The 15855-nt window shown below is 35.7% G+C and overlaps 1 protein-coding gene across 1 annotated transcript; it reads right to left on the reverse strand.

The window, feature by feature from the left end:
- Positions 1-1052: 1052 nt before the first annotated feature.
- On the reverse strand, positions 1053-3652 carry LOC143603948 (uncharacterized). The gene is made up of 2 exons (XM_077080589.1): positions 3593-3652; positions 1053-3114 (listed from the first exon to the last, which is right to left on the reverse strand). Exon 2 carries the CDS (start codon positions 3012-3014, stop codon positions 1083-1085), a length of 1932 nt encoding a protein of 643 aa, XP_076936704.1. The 5' UTR covers positions 3015-3114; positions 3593-3652; the 3' UTR covers positions 1053-1082.
- Positions 3653-15855: the final 12203 nt, after the last annotated feature.

Consider the following 15855-nt stretch of genomic DNA (forward strand, 5'->3'; position numbering starts at 1 on the left):
TCTTTCATTTCTTATTTGTAAACGTTATCTGAGTTCTTCGAGATACTTGCATTTTCATCAATACTTGATAAGGTTATCCTATGTAGTTTGGGATAGTACATAAAAAGGTCGTTCCTTTGAATTCCTATAAATTCAGATGCTCAAACTAAGTAAAAAAAAATAGGCCCCTAAATATAAACTCAATAATCATAAATAATAAAGTCAATAATGCGTGTGATGACAATCAACAAAAGAAAAGTATTGTAGCAAAATAATTTAAGTTAAATACTTTCACCGAATCATGAGGCCTTTCTAACATCTTTGGAAAAAACAGCTCTCTCAATCAACTCTTTAGAATTTATACTCTAATATGTCGTTCACAATAGTCACCAGTTTTTCTTAGGATATTGTGGACTGTAATTCGGAATTCATCTTCAAATTTTAAAGATTTCCGTCGATTGTAGTGTTACTAAAATAGTCAACAACACTCTACTCAATTTATGCATTAAGGGTGTTTGGGATTGCTTATTTTAGTGAAAAAAGACTTTTTATTAAAAGACCTTATTAACTTATGATTTTTTTACAAAGAAGTTTTTAAAAACATGTTTGGATTAGCTTATATGTTAGGAAAAACCAAAATGACTAATAAGAACACTCTTTCTTAAAAGGAGTATGATGGGTTTGAGGGTTGGAAGAGTGTAATAGTTAAATTAAACTCATTAAGTTAATAAGTTACAAATTCCTAACTTTTCAAAACCCCTTTATTTTGCCTTCTCATTAAGTTAAAATTCATAAATCCTTATAGTTTGCCAAACACCTTATACACCTTTCTTTAACTTTTCAAAAAGTTTATAAGTTATAAGTTGATGAAAATAAAAAATTCCAAACATCCTCTAAAGGAAAAAAAAAACAAACATGTTTCATATTGTTTAAAGTGCTTATATTAAGTAACTAAAATCAGAACATTCATTCCAATAAGCGACCATAGCCCAGAAACATAACGTCACACATTATAGTCAGACCAAGATCATCTCACAATGCCACTACCAAAATTCAACCGACCTCAACCATAGCACTACTTCAACCGACCTGGTTTCGAGATTTTATGATCCTTGTTTCAAACCTCTAGGCGACCGCCGAACCTTAAACGTGCTATCCTTACCGACACCATTCACACACTTCTTTGGAGTATTTACCGAACCACCACTTGCCTTTAAGTCTTTACCAAATTCATTATTAGAATAGTAAGAACAATACTCTTCAAAATCATTAGGCAAAGAAGCCATATCCAGCTCAAAAGATCCAACCGGTACACCAACTCGTTCACCACCCGTAAGTTTTGCAAACGGGACCCGATGAGAAAACCTAAACCAATCATTAGATCGAATCTTATGATCACCAAGCCCCGCCCCGACTGATCTCTGAAACACACTAACAAATCCTTTCACTTTCAACAACAAACCAACAGATATACAATCATTATCAGCTTCTACAATCTCCACAATATCAAATTTATATTCGGTATGTTTTTCCGGATCCAAACTCCAATTAATATCCCAGTCTTTAAAAACTGCCCAGATTTCACCTTTTTGAGGACTAATAACATACGAAGATCTACTCACTTTCTTATAAACTACCTGATGAGAAAACATTAGACGGTCATTCGTTTCCTCGTTTTGCCCAAACACAAACTTCCCACAACCAACGGGTAATCCTTCTTCGACCCATTTAACTTCAAGTTCATTATCCGGGTCGGATTCAAACCATGTGATTCTCAGCCTAAACTTGGATGAATAAACTTTTTTAATTTGCGCATAGAATCTTGGCATCGAGTCAAGCGAGTCATAACATGCCCAGATTTGACCAGCTGCAAAACAATGTTCTTCTTTATCCTTGTCAAAGTTGGTAAAATCTTGATCTGCACAGTCTACAAACACCGGCTCTGAATCAGGTATTAGATCACCACCAGGTGTCGCCGCCTCTCTATTCAGCTTTGGCTTACTGTTTGGCATGCTGACATCAGCAAGTTTTGATCTTTTTTGAGAAGTAAACTCACCACCACCACTTGCTGCCTCTTTTTCATCAGAACTAATTGAAATAGATTCTACCACCACCTTTCTTCTCTTTTTGTTAGCAGCAGGACCACCATTAACACCGCCACCTGCCGCCTGCTTTTTATCAAAACCATTTTCACTAGTCTCTGATGTCATCTTGTTTCCTGTTTCCATTGGCTTCTGCACCCTATTAACCCTCGGTTGTGTGACCTCTTCCTTTTTAATATTTTGGTTAACCTTTTCAGCTTCTTCACCCTTTTTCTGTCTAGAAACAGGACTTGATCCAAGATTTACACTCTGCGCCTTCCCTTTTGCAGCACTGTGGGCCCCACTGAACCCTTGTGGCCCAATGTCATAAGCAAGAAAGAGCTTTGAGCAAGTTTGACACCGCAAAGGCCGGTTAACAGATTCTATGTAATACTGATACTTAACGCTACAAAACGGACATTGTGTCCAGAATGATAAATGTGTTGTTGACCGTTGACCATGATTCACAGTCACACCTGGGGCACTTTTGAATTCAGTCTTTTGACCCGCATAAGTTTGACATTTTTTATCGTGTTGAATCTTTATAACAGAAGCGTCTCTACACTTAATGTCATAAACCAATCTTTTACCTTTATCCGAGAGTATCATATTTGCTTCACCGATAAGTTTAAACGCGGATTCGGCCCCAGGGAACTTGTTTTTGTCAGGATGAAGTTTAAGTGCAAGTTTTCGGTATTGTTTCCGGATGGTTATGTCATCAGCTGCATTTTCAACTTGGAGGATTCCATATAAATCTTTTCCAGCATCATATATTGTTTTTTGAGCCGCGCAATGAATGTCACAAACTGAAATTAGTTGGGATATGTTATCGAGTTCAGGGTATAACTGTTTGGCTTTCAAAGCAATCTTTCGAGCACCTTCAAAATCATTTTTCGCCATTTTTTCTTCTGCAATTTTCTGGGCCCTGTGGGCCTCATCTTTGTTGCAGTCCATTCCCAATATTATTTATGAATGATGTGGCATTCTGTTGTCATATAAAGAGATTATAATATCACAATGTTCTTCCTCTCTGCAATTCACTTCAGATACCAATCTGGATACACATTAAGAATGTTGAAACTCAATACCGGTTTCAGCTTTGAATTATAATATAGTGCATGTGTAACTAACAAATAGAAGAAACTTGTTTCCATAAAACCAATATGAATAGGAATATATGATATACAGATAACTATACGCAATCGTAACATAAACATTTTCAAGCATACCATGGTTATACCATATTGTACATCTTCCATTAATAAGCACAGAGCAAAAGAAGAATAAACTGAAAAGCTTAACACATTGATGATGCCTAAATATAAATCTGGTTTACTATGCAGTTAACGTGGTAAAAAGTCGGATGAAAACAAAACAACCACATCAGTAAGAGGGGAATCAAACACCTTACAAACCCTAATTAGTCCTACCAATCACAACTACAAAACCTTCAATCGCACCAGCAGCGAACCCTAATTTGGGTTAAAATATGAAGCATTGTGTGTGATTGAGAAGTTAATTGGACAACTTACAGAGCGAGCGATTGATGAGAGAGAAACAAAGATTACTGGATCTGAAAGTGAGACAAGAATTTGGGCAGCGGGAAAAAAGAACATAGATAAATAATTTTCAGAATTCTCTAAAATGAAATTGGGGAAATAATTAGGGTTCTTGTACCATGTGCATCGGTTGATGTGCCTTGCTTGCCATAAGGGTATGTGCGGTGGGCAACATGAGGGGGCGATTATCGTTGGGACTGTTCAAAGTGTAAGATCAGACATTTTACTTAAGGGAAAATGCCATAAAAAACCAACATATTGCAACTGATTAATTTTTTTTTGCTTGTGTTATTTTTTCTTATGTAGTATATATGGGAAAGTGTATATGTGGCTTTTAAACATCTAACTTAAATGCAAAATTCATCAAAGCTACGTTGTTTTGATTAAATATGACTAAAAAAATTAAATTAATAAAATTCTTTTAAGGTTCCATCTAAAACACTATGAAAACTAGAATTAAGAACTCTGAATAGTGACATCAAGCATACCAATTGAGTTCAACATCCCACACAAACTTTCATAGCCAATTTCTAAAGCAATCCATTCCTAATCACCTTTTTATACTGTTAAATCCATTATGTTTTCTTTCTATTTCTTATTTTACTTTTATGATGAAATTTGAATAAAGATGATTTGTGAACCATCCTAAAGTCCTAGTTCTATAAGCAATATTTTAACATGTTCTAGCTTGCAGCAAAGCAAGAGTAAACAATTCCAGATTCACAATGCTCCATTTAGATACATTGATCGATACCTCTTATGTAATTGTAATAAATACGTGTTTCCAAATCCCCCCCCCCCCCCAACCCCCAAAAAAAAACTCACACCACGTGACCTTGAGTAAACATTTACATGGCAAAATTGAGGACTCCTAATAGGTTTTTGAGATGTGTCAGATTTATCAACTAGAAAAAAGAATATTATTTATATATTTTCAAATGTTTTTATAAGTTATGTCACATTTTCATTCGAATTTAACATGTTGAGGGACTTTAACGTGCAAAAATTGTTGAAGGACTTTAATGAGCAAAAACAGAAAGTATGTTGGTTTTTTATGATATTTGCCCTTTTACTTAATACCATATCTAGACTCTTTACCCTTTTAGGAAGAAAAGTGGACCCGAGACCTTATCCTCTAAACAATAAAAGGGTCGGGTATAAGTAAATGTTTCAAGGGTTCAACCATGTACCCTTTAATGCAGTAATCACAACTCCTTTTCTGCATGTACTAGTTGCATATCTCATATATGCTTCAATATAAGAATCCCAAACAATTATATTTTCATTTAATAATATAGCAAAGTCTAAATTCGAAAGTTTATCAACCATTTGAACTGATACAAATAATATTCACACTTTTCCGGCGAGACGCTGTTATATTAAATGCATTTCAAGTCTCCGGCAGTGTCTTCACTTTGCTCCGTTCAAGTGCTCGGTTAAATTGATGGCGACATCCGTTACTTTTTAATTCAGGTTTTCTAATGCTAATTGAATGATAATGACACTTCAACTGAAGGCGAAATCGCTTCAGATGCCCGCTAAAGTGCAGGTTTGTAAGTTTTGATTCCCTATCCATATGATAGTTTTATTAAAAAAAAATTAAAACACAAAAATCATACACTGACTATACCCTATATCATGGAATATGCTTACTTCAAGCAGGCATGTGTTGATATTATTACTCGTGGCGCCCCACTGCAACCAAAGTCATTGTTTATTGAATGCAACAAGCTTGATACACTTGATACTCCATTAGTTCACTTCACTCACCTTTTTCCACTACCATTATTAAGGGAATTATCCTATCCATCCATCTTTTGAAGATCAAGGAGATTAAACTCTTCGAAGAAGTCATTAGTATAAAAGATTAGTCATCCAAATTATTTAGATAGTTTCAATTTGATCTTGTGTTTATCTATGACTTTGATGTATAACACTATGCATATTCTTGGTTAAACTTTCATGGTCATCTTGGTTTATAACGAGTCTTAACTAAGGTTTAATAATATCGGTTAAACATGTGATTGGTTTATAAAAAGTAAAGATTATGTTGTAATTATCACTTGACGAGGAATGTTATATCACCTTTAAAAGATACACCAAATACCGATCTTGATGATGAGCCGGGGAATTGCCATTCTTGTGATTGTGGACCAAACGAATTATCCGTAGTAATTAATCATCTTTAAAATGACAATGTAATTACTTTTCGTTTGCCAATGTGATCTCTCATGCACTAATTCTTGGTTTCAATCTGATTTTAAGGTGAGTTAAAATTTTGTTAAACCCAATTTGATGTATGATTTTTCATTTTTGAATTTTTCTTGAATCTGATTTTTTCTTCAAACTGATTCAAGTGAGTGTTTGATATTCATAAAATACTTTTTGGATGCAATTTTTTTTATTAATATAATAACAACTCACTTTTTATACGAATCCTTTGTTTGGGAATAAGGAAAATCACAATGACTTTTGCACTATGGTGATGGTTTGGATGAGTAAATTTGTAGTTAAGGACCCCTGATGTGATTCATGTTGGTAAAATCTATATACACTTACTGATGAAGGGATCATTAAAATATGTACGTATATTACTACATTTATGTCATGTTTAGACAAAAGATTTGACATATTCTTTACAACGAAAGAGGTAATTAGACACAATTTTAAATTTGCTTTTAGTCAACCTTATATCATTACCTGCTAACTGAAAACAAATGGTAGGTTGTTACGCGGACAACAACAAACTGACATCATTGATTCATTCACGTGAAGATATTAATAGTAGAATTTCTAACTTGACAAAATCTTACACATATCGTGTAAGGTACAAGGAGAACTCAATCATGCTGATACTATTGCATTTGCTAATAATCATTAGATGAAAAAAGCACGTTGTTCATCGTTTGCAGATTCAGGCATTAAATTCAATTTTTCGCCGCGTTTGTTTCGTAACTTACTTTTCCGAACTGCTTATATGAAAAGGGTGTAGGTTGATAAACTGTTGTAGTAAGAAATACGTGGTTTTCGCGTAGTTAAATAGGCATGGTTATGTTCTTACGGAAATTTAGTTAGGCGAAAGTTTGAGGTAAATTGATATGGATAAGGGTTTGAAACCATGTATTTTTTTTTGTTAGATAACTATGTTATATCACATGAATTGCTTCTGGATTATCAAGTCTTGTTATTGTGTGTGTGCATATATATATATATATATAATATGAGTTTTTAAGGAATTCTGAAATTTTTTAGGCTTGGGTATTATTCATAATGCTTACTAAAGCTTTGTGCATTGTAAATACTCACAACCATAATCCAATGCGGGTTCTTTATACACTCTGGGTAGATTTCCTTATGGTGAACAATCAAACAAAGTGCTACTGATTTATTGCCATAACTTAAATGATTGAATTTGTCTCATACTGTTTGCAATGGTTAATATAAGCATTTTGATACAAGGTAGTTATAACATCCAGGTTAAAATACACACTTGTTTGAATCCTTACATATTTGGTATGCAGTAGGCATACTGCCATCATATGCTGGCCACGGGTAACGAGGAATTTCTCGGAATAAATTTGTGTGTATGTTTAATTGCAATGACTTAGGATAATGGTGAGGCCCACCCTCAAGTTGGCGAAGAGGGTAGGTTTAGTAACACCCATTGTAGACATATGTCGAGGGATGTAACCGTATACTGTAAATTGTTAATTAAACTATTGTTTTGGTAATATTATGATGAGATTGAATAAAACTGTTTATATAAGTGGTTTGTAGAAATGTATGCAAACTAGTATGAATAAATGTTACTGTAAATACTGTACGCACAATATTGCTCACTGAATGCAAACCAGTATTATTGTTAACTGGTAATATTATTGTGACCTGTATACAGAACTGGTAATATTATATTAGGATCCAAATTGTTTTTAATATAATATTAGGATGCAAAGTGTTTTAAATTGAACTTCAAACATAAAACTTTTTTTATTAAATTAAGCCGCTACTGATTTGATATGGGAAGTCAATTTAGAATGGAATCTATGATTTATATGTCATTGTGTGTTGCAACTGTGTTCATTGATGGACTCGTGATGGTCGTGATATTGTTAATGACTTTGCTTATCGCATTAACAGTAATGTCAAAGTCGAGAGCGTTGGAGTATTTACATGAAAAATGAAGCCAGCGGTAAATGCATGTGGTTTCTGGAATGAGTGTGTTAGTAGTTTTGTTTAATTTTACTAATGACAATTTTACCTTTTTGCCAAGTTGCTTGGCCAACAGGAAACGACTCGATTGGAAATAGCCTGATGATTGGAGTATTTATGCTAAGATGAAGCCATCAATCATATATATATATATATCAAAATTTGAAAGCTTAAAATATTTTTGTTGGGTGAGAATTATGGTGCAAAGTTATCGCAAAGGTGGACGAGTTGGATATAAAACTCATGTTTCAACCCAAGTTATGGGGAGTAACGGTTATATGCAATGACAAGTCAACTCACATTCAAGTTATATATAAAAATTTAGGTTCATGTAATTAGAGCTAATTACGGGCCAAAAACCAATTGATAATACAAGATCTCCAACTATTCAAACCCTTGTTGCAGGGGTATGTTTTTTATATATTATTTGCATATGTTTTTTTTATAATATGTTTATTTGAAGAAAATACTAACATAAGGTATGTTTTTTATATATTATTTGCTTATGTTTTTCTTAATAAAATGCTTATGTTACAACCCACCTCCACAATCGCAAAACAGTGTGTACCAACCCAACCGTCTAACACGTAAGATTTTGCTTCTTTATTTTGTTTAGTTTATCTACAATTTGTGGATCTCATGGATGCAATCCAACTATTCAATTGGTATTATATGTTTTCGTTATGTATCAACATCAGTATGTTTGCACACCAGGTGTTTGTTTAAAATCTTGTATGAATTCCATTTAATAATCCTTTTTAATTTTATGGGCGCACCACCATATATTGATCCCGGTTTATTACTTACTTGCAGGGTATCACCGGATGCATCACTAATGCAACGAGGCTCGTTGATTAACTCCCGCCCAAAAATGGTGGGATCATCACGGTACTTGACTCCATTGATAATGTTTTTCCTTGTTAAGATTGTCTGCAACAAGTAAATTAAAACGAGATTACTAACATGTAGTAGTAACAATAATAATGACAACCCGAGTAGGTGAAAAGTACATTGACATAGTTTTTAAAATAAACGCGAATTGATGGATCAAAAATGAATGAGTTTTCTCCTTGTCCACATGATAGTTTTAGTGAAAAAATTCAAACACAAAAAAAATAAACCAACTACGGCCTGCAACATGGAATATTATTACTTCCTGGTTTAATAAATTAACATCTTTAGGTGATTTTTTTAAAGAACCGATGCTTTATTATAAAACAAGCCAATAAAAATAAATGAACTAACTTATGTTTTAAACCTGGAAGTCATGAAGCTCGATCTCCCTGTATTTTTTTTGTTTTTGTTTTTTTATGAATTTGTCTCTAAACCATATCATAACTATGCATTTTTATTTTTAGTGTCTATGAAGTTTTTTATGTGATAATCCATTTGATTTGTCACTGCTGGAAGAACTCACGTTTTTTTTTATCTATATGCATATTTTTGTTTTTGCCAAAACTGATTTGGAAGAAGCAGCATTTTACAAGTTACATATTCGTGTGAAGCGTTGAGATATTGTTAGTATTGTCACGTTTCCAGGTTTGCAGTTACAACTTGCAGCTTTGCTTTGTTCATTTTATTAATGGTGTTTATGTAAGAGCATTAGATGAAGCACTGTCATACATGTTGATCATATATGCTTCGTTGTTTCAGTTCATTGCTATTTTATAGGGGCGGAAAGTTCCGACACGGCCCGAAACACGACCCGAACCCGAAGCGAAAAAATAAGCAGGTTCCGGGTCAGCTTACATGACCCGTTACAAAAACAGTTCGGGTTCAGGTTGAAGTGTTTGTATAAAAACGGGTTGAGCTGTTAACCTGTTATATTTAAATCTTTAAAACCAACTTTTAACAGAGAATAACCAGGCTCTAGGTCAACTTACATGACCCGTTAACAAAACGGGTCTGGTTCGATTGTGTGCAACACGGTACCTGCCCCCATTGTTAGTGTTTTCCCTTGTTAAGATTGTCCGCAACAAGTAAATTGAAAGGAGATTATTAACACGTAGTAGTAACAATAATAATGGCAACACGAGTAGGTGAAAAAATCATACATATTTTCTATATTACATAAGCGTGTGAATTAATAGGCCAAGCATCACTTGCGTTATTTTAGTTCAACTCAAAATATGACAACTTTCATAAATTTTTTTGAAGCTTTGCTACAAAGTACAAACAGCCTCATCATCATCTTTTTAGTTTTTATTTTAAGGATATTAAACATTGTAGTAGTAATATTAATTCTTATATGTGTTTGTCTCCTCTTTGAAGAAATGACCGATAACACCCACCCTCTGGGAGTACATTTTTAGATGAGAATATCCCAACAACTTCTAAAAGGATCATTACCTACAATCATGATAGGGACATGGAGTGGTGATGCTCCGTTGAGCAAATATACCTAGCGGGCCATGATGTGGAAGCGGGACTAAATTCAAGCATGGGGACCGTGGCTTAGGTCAAAGAGTTGACTTAGGGATCGGTCATGTGTATGGCATGGTCTATTGAGCTAAGCACATGATGATAGCCTTGTTCATGTGTTTAGAGCTCTTAATGATTTAAATGTTTGCAAAAGCATGTTTTATTGGTTCAAAGATTCACGTATTATATAAGATGATATCTAGATGCCCACTTTTGATAGTTGTTACTATTTTGGGTTGATGTGTCTGCTTACATGAAAGTTTATAAAAAAATATGATTATAGATAGTAGTAAATGCTTTGATAAAGCGGTGCTATCATGGCGTTTATGTTTTTGTTTTCGGTTTTCAATGTCATCAAGTTTAATCTAAAAAAAATCTTCAAACAATGAAATGATATGTGTTATGTTATGTATGTTATGCTAAGTTGGATCTGTTAACATATGTATCTAAATGACATTTTAAAGTTTACATGTTACCGTCTAAAACATGTGTGGAAACGCAAGTTACTAATTTAGGCTTAAAAATTTTTGTTTTTAGTATTCATCTTCGTTGTTATGGTTAAGACTTTCAATTATTTATATATTTTTTAGTTCAACTACAACCTCTAACATGTTCTTTAACAAATTGTTTAATTAAAAATACAACATTTGATACGTAAATGAAATGCAATAAAAAAAAATAGAATACATGAGGTCTGCTTTTTATATAATATTTTCTTTGGCTAATATTGTTGTCTAAAATTCATGGTATTATAAACTATACGAAAACCAAATTTTACTATCGTAAAATATACGGAAACCAAATTTTACTATCGAAATTCGGTAACACAAGGAGCCGGTACTAACTGAATCACAATTGTGTCCCCGCTGTAACGCGCGTGCACTTTTACTAGTATATTATGAACACGATTACTTTGAGTGCGCTTGTGGTTACAGTGCGGAGCTTAACGGAGCTTAAAGAAGCTAATTTGGAGCATTCATGATGGAGTGGAAATGAAAGTAATGATCTATGATAGGATAGAGAATTGAAATACGAAGACGTGGCCACAAACGGGGAGGAAAACGGAGTTGAAATGAAGATTTTATGAAGAAAACAGTATATGGTCTGGTAGCACCGTAAAGAAGAGTTCAAGAACCGTAAGCTACGGTTGAACCGTAAGCTACGGTGGCCAGACCGTAGCTTACGATCTGGTCTGACGGAAAAGGGGATTTCGGTGATTTTCTTCCATATATAAAGCCATTAAACCCTAAAGTCGAATTCATTCAATTACTATCATCTTTGGGACTTCTTGGAGGCCATCTTACACCATCATAACACATCTTAATCACACAGCTGATCTATGAACACTTTCTTCCACATCATAATCAAGGGCATGAAGATCAAGATGCAAGGCTAAAGGCTTCATAACCATCTCCGGGTGTAGGGTTGAGTCGCATGTTAGGTTTTGTTATTTTATACTTCAACTTTGGATTTTAATTGATCAATCATTCAGTTGATCAGTTCTTTGTGTTTGCTTTTGTGCTTAAACGATTTTTATTAATTGATTGCTCAATCTTTTGTTAGTTAATTGATTTGTGGTCATCAACAATTAGGATTAAGTTTTTTCACTATTGACCCGTTTATCGTTAACCATATTATTGATTTTGTGTTTCAAAAGGTAAAACCGATTATCATATAGATTTTCATTTAGCCGTGTCAATTGTTCGGATTCAGTTATGACGATCAACACAGTCAATCGTTAAGTCTTTTGATTTACATATCTTATAAGAAACCGTCCAAAGAAGTTTACCAATTCCTCAACTTGCTGCAAAACCCAAACCCTGGAGTTTGGTTATTTTCATATCATTGTTTACAAACTACTCTTTTAAACCGCTTGACATCGCTTGTCCACATTTAAGTATATAATAGAAATTGAGTTCCACTTGCACTTTCCACTGATTCCCTATGGATTCGACACCTTACTTGCTATAGCTAGTAAAGGTATTTTATAAATGTTTTTGATTGACCTTTCGACATCGATCAAAATGGCGCCATTGTCGGGGAATCAACGCGCAAAGTGCTAGTTTAGCTTAGTTTTTGTTTTTAATTTTTCTTCATTGATTTTACGCGAGGTGTTAGTGTTTTTGTCTGTGCAGGTAATTCCACAAGTTGATGCAGACGAGATATTCCCGTGAGAAAGAGCCGCTCCAATTCGATCCCGAAATCGAGAAAACAATAAGACGAAACCGAGCAGCTCAGAAACCCATACTAAACCTAATACCCGAAATCTTAACACCAAAAGAAGAGACCATGAGTAACCGAAACCGAAGAGACCCAAATGTTTATCAGCCACATAAGCATGAACAACCAATCCCACCGAACGTTAACCGTGACAGAAACCGCAATCTGTTCAACCAAAGAGATGTTAACAGTAATCCCAGAAACATGGATGGCAACTTGTCAATCAGATTTGCCCCAGTAAACCATCAAAGACACGATGATTTGAGAGAGGAAAGACCCGAAGCTAATCGTGCTCATGCACGAGTGGAAAATTGGCGGATAGGGTATGACCTTGGTTTCGATTCTGAGGATGAGGAGGAGTTTAGAGATGAACAAGGGGGTCGATATTAGCAACAAGATCTCCATGATGACCAATAGATTAGACAAGTTCATCTGGAAAATCAGAGAGATCGAGCTCCAAGAAGGCAACCAAACCATGAACAGTCGTACTATGATTTTGACGATGGAGTTCCAAGCGCATTTGTTCCGCCGCCAATCAGAGGCGTTCAAAGCCACTTCATTCCACAAGTGGCTACGAATCCTCTACCGATCATCATTCCAGTCAGACGTGGAGAACTATTTCGGTAAGGCAGAATAGCTTGACGGGATTACCTACATTTCATGGAAAGGCTACAGAAGAACCATACCTACACTTGAGTGACTTCAACTCGATATGTGCACTCATCTCGAGTCAAAGTTTTACTGCGGAAGAGGTGAAGATGGTAGTCTTCTAGTTTAGTTTGAAAGATGCGGCGCAGTGGTTTCTATCGTTGCCATCAGCTAGTATTTTCACTTGGGGGGATTTGGCACAACAGTTTTTAGACGAGTATTATACTCCACAGAGAACCACAGAGGCCCGCAACAACATTCGAAACTTTCAGCAGATCACCGGTAAAACGTTCTATGAATCATTCCAAAGGTTTAAACGATTGTTGAGGACTTGTCCACATCATGGGATTGCCTTATGGGAATTAATAAAGGCATTCCACGATAGTCTCACAAATGATGATGTTCGTGACCTCCAAGCCACCACGAATGGATCTTTTCTTGCAAATGATGAAAACGAGGATTGGGGACATTTGGAGAGGCATGCAAGTAATTCAAAGAGACAAGCACAGTCGAACAGGATATCAAAAAGGCAGTGGTTAAAGCAGATGAAAGTCATGGGTCAGATGATAGAATGGATAGACTGGAAAAGAATATGGATAGTTTGTTGGTTGCAGGTGTACAAGGAGCTGGAAATTCGGGAAAAACATATCCAGTATGTGAAGGTTGTGGTGAATTAGGACACAAGGTTGCGAGTTGTGGGGTTGTGCAAGATGAATAAACTGAAGAAAAAGAGGTCAACTATGTGCAAGGTGAAAAGAAATACAATAATATGAGCTCAAATAGTTATCCTCCGGGCCTCAGGAATCATCCAAACTTCAGTTACGGAAATCCGAACACGCAACAGAACCCGAACTTTCAAGGTAGTTTTCAGAAGACAGGTTATCAGTCGAACCAGAAACAGTATGGTAATAGTTCGGGAAACGGTCAGAGTGGGTACAATCAAATAGATTCTGGGGGTTACAATAAAGGTTATCAAAAGAGTTATCAGCAGGGGCAAGGAAATTCTTCGGGGAACAAAGAGGAGTCATTTAAGGATGTGATGGAGTTTTTGAAACAGATGAGGGGCAGATCAAGAGAATCAGAATAAGGCATTGAATCAGAGGTTGGAGCTTCAAGAGAAAGCAAATGCTGCGAGAGATAAACAGGTGAGTCAACTGGCCGAAGAAATGGTGAGCCTAAAGCGAAATCCATCCAAGTTACCGAGTGACACTTTGAAGAATCCTAGCCATCAGAACAACAGCTCTTCAAGTGGAAAGAACACCCACATTAACCAGGTAAGTACTCTTAGAAATGGTAAGGTTTATGATAACTGGGTAAATCCATCATCATCCTTCGAAGAAGGACTGGTGGAAGATTTGGGAGAAAATGGGAACAGTGATGATGAGGTGGAGATTATACAAATAAATAAACCGAAAACGTTAATTAATAAAAATTTAAACAAATCGGTAAAAGAAAAAGAAACACTAACCACCAAGAAGACAGAAACCCGTCCCGTTCCCTCGGGCATTGGTGAATCCCGCAACTCATCACCAAAAAAGGGGCCCACATTCGGAGGAAATGTGGGAAGTCTTTAAACAAGTAAAAATTAATTTACCCCTCATTGATGCTATCAAATAAGTCCCCGAATATGCTAGGTATTTGAAGGAGTTGTGTACTCAAAAGCGAACTCACAAGATGCCCAAACAGGTTGATTTAACGGCAAATGTTAGTTCGGTTTTGATGAGAATCCTCCCACCCAAGTTGCAAGATCCGGGAACGCCAATTATACCCATTCAAGTCGGCGATTTTAAAATGGCGAGGGCGTTATTAGGTCTTGGAGAAGGGGTGAGTATTCTCCCGGGAAGCTTATATGACCAATATGATTTTGGCCCTCTTCGAAAAGCCGACACCACCATGGTGTTAGTTGATTTGACACTTAAGCTTCCTAGGGGAATTGTTACTGATGTAATTGTTATGATCGAGGAATTTTATTACCCAGTCGACTTTCTAGTTTTAGATTATGTTACAGTTAACCCAAAACGTCAACCGAACGTGATTCTCGGTCGGCCCTTTTTGGCAACCGCTAATGCTTTAATAAACTGCAGAACTGGAGTAGTTGACATGGCTTTTGGGAATAAAAATCTTAGGTTGAATGTTTTTTCAAACGTATCTAACCCTCTGGTGAGTGATGAATGCTTCGAGGCTGACATCATTGACGGGTTGAATCCTCATGAAAATGATGAAGATGCCACAGAGGAGTGTGTTATTTGTTGCAGGACTGCAGTTGAGCATTCACATCAGTTGGAGAATGAAGAAAAAGAGGTGGAAATTTATGCTGCAAGCATCGGAAAACCGCCATGGTCTCAACAAGTATAGAAATTACCGGACACTATCGACTCCAAATTGAGACCGTCACTTGAGAGTCCACCGGCAATAGAGTTGAAGGAACTCCCAAAACATCTCAAATACGTGTTTTTGGGAGACAACAATACTTTACCCGCCATCATAGCTTCAAACTTAGAAGAATTTCAAGAAAAGGCTTTGATGGAAGTATTGAAATAGTACAAAGCAGCAATTGGATGGACGATTGCAGACTTGAAGGGAATTAGTCTGTCTATCGTGATGCATAAGATTATCACGGATCCCGAGGCGAAACCCGCACGATGCACAAAGACGGTTAAATTCGAACATGCGGGAAATTGTGAAGAAAGAAATCCTGAAGTTGTTGGATGCGGGAATTATTTTCCCTATCTCGGACA

This window comes from Bidens hawaiensis, unplaced genomic scaffold, assembly GCF_021521415.1.
Source record: "Bidens hawaiensis isolate Kalapana, Puna unplaced genomic scaffold, B.hawaiensis_p1.1 tig00063427_1, whole genome shotgun sequence".
NCBI lineage: Eukaryota > Viridiplantae > Streptophyta > Magnoliopsida > Asterales > Asteraceae > Bidens > Bidens hawaiensis.

What these genes read in the sequence shown, in the direction of transcription:
- LOC143603948 (XM_077080589.1), bottom strand. Translation starts at nt 3,014, where the DNA reads ATGGACTGCAACAAAGATGAGGCCCACAGGGCCCAGAAAATTGCAGAA.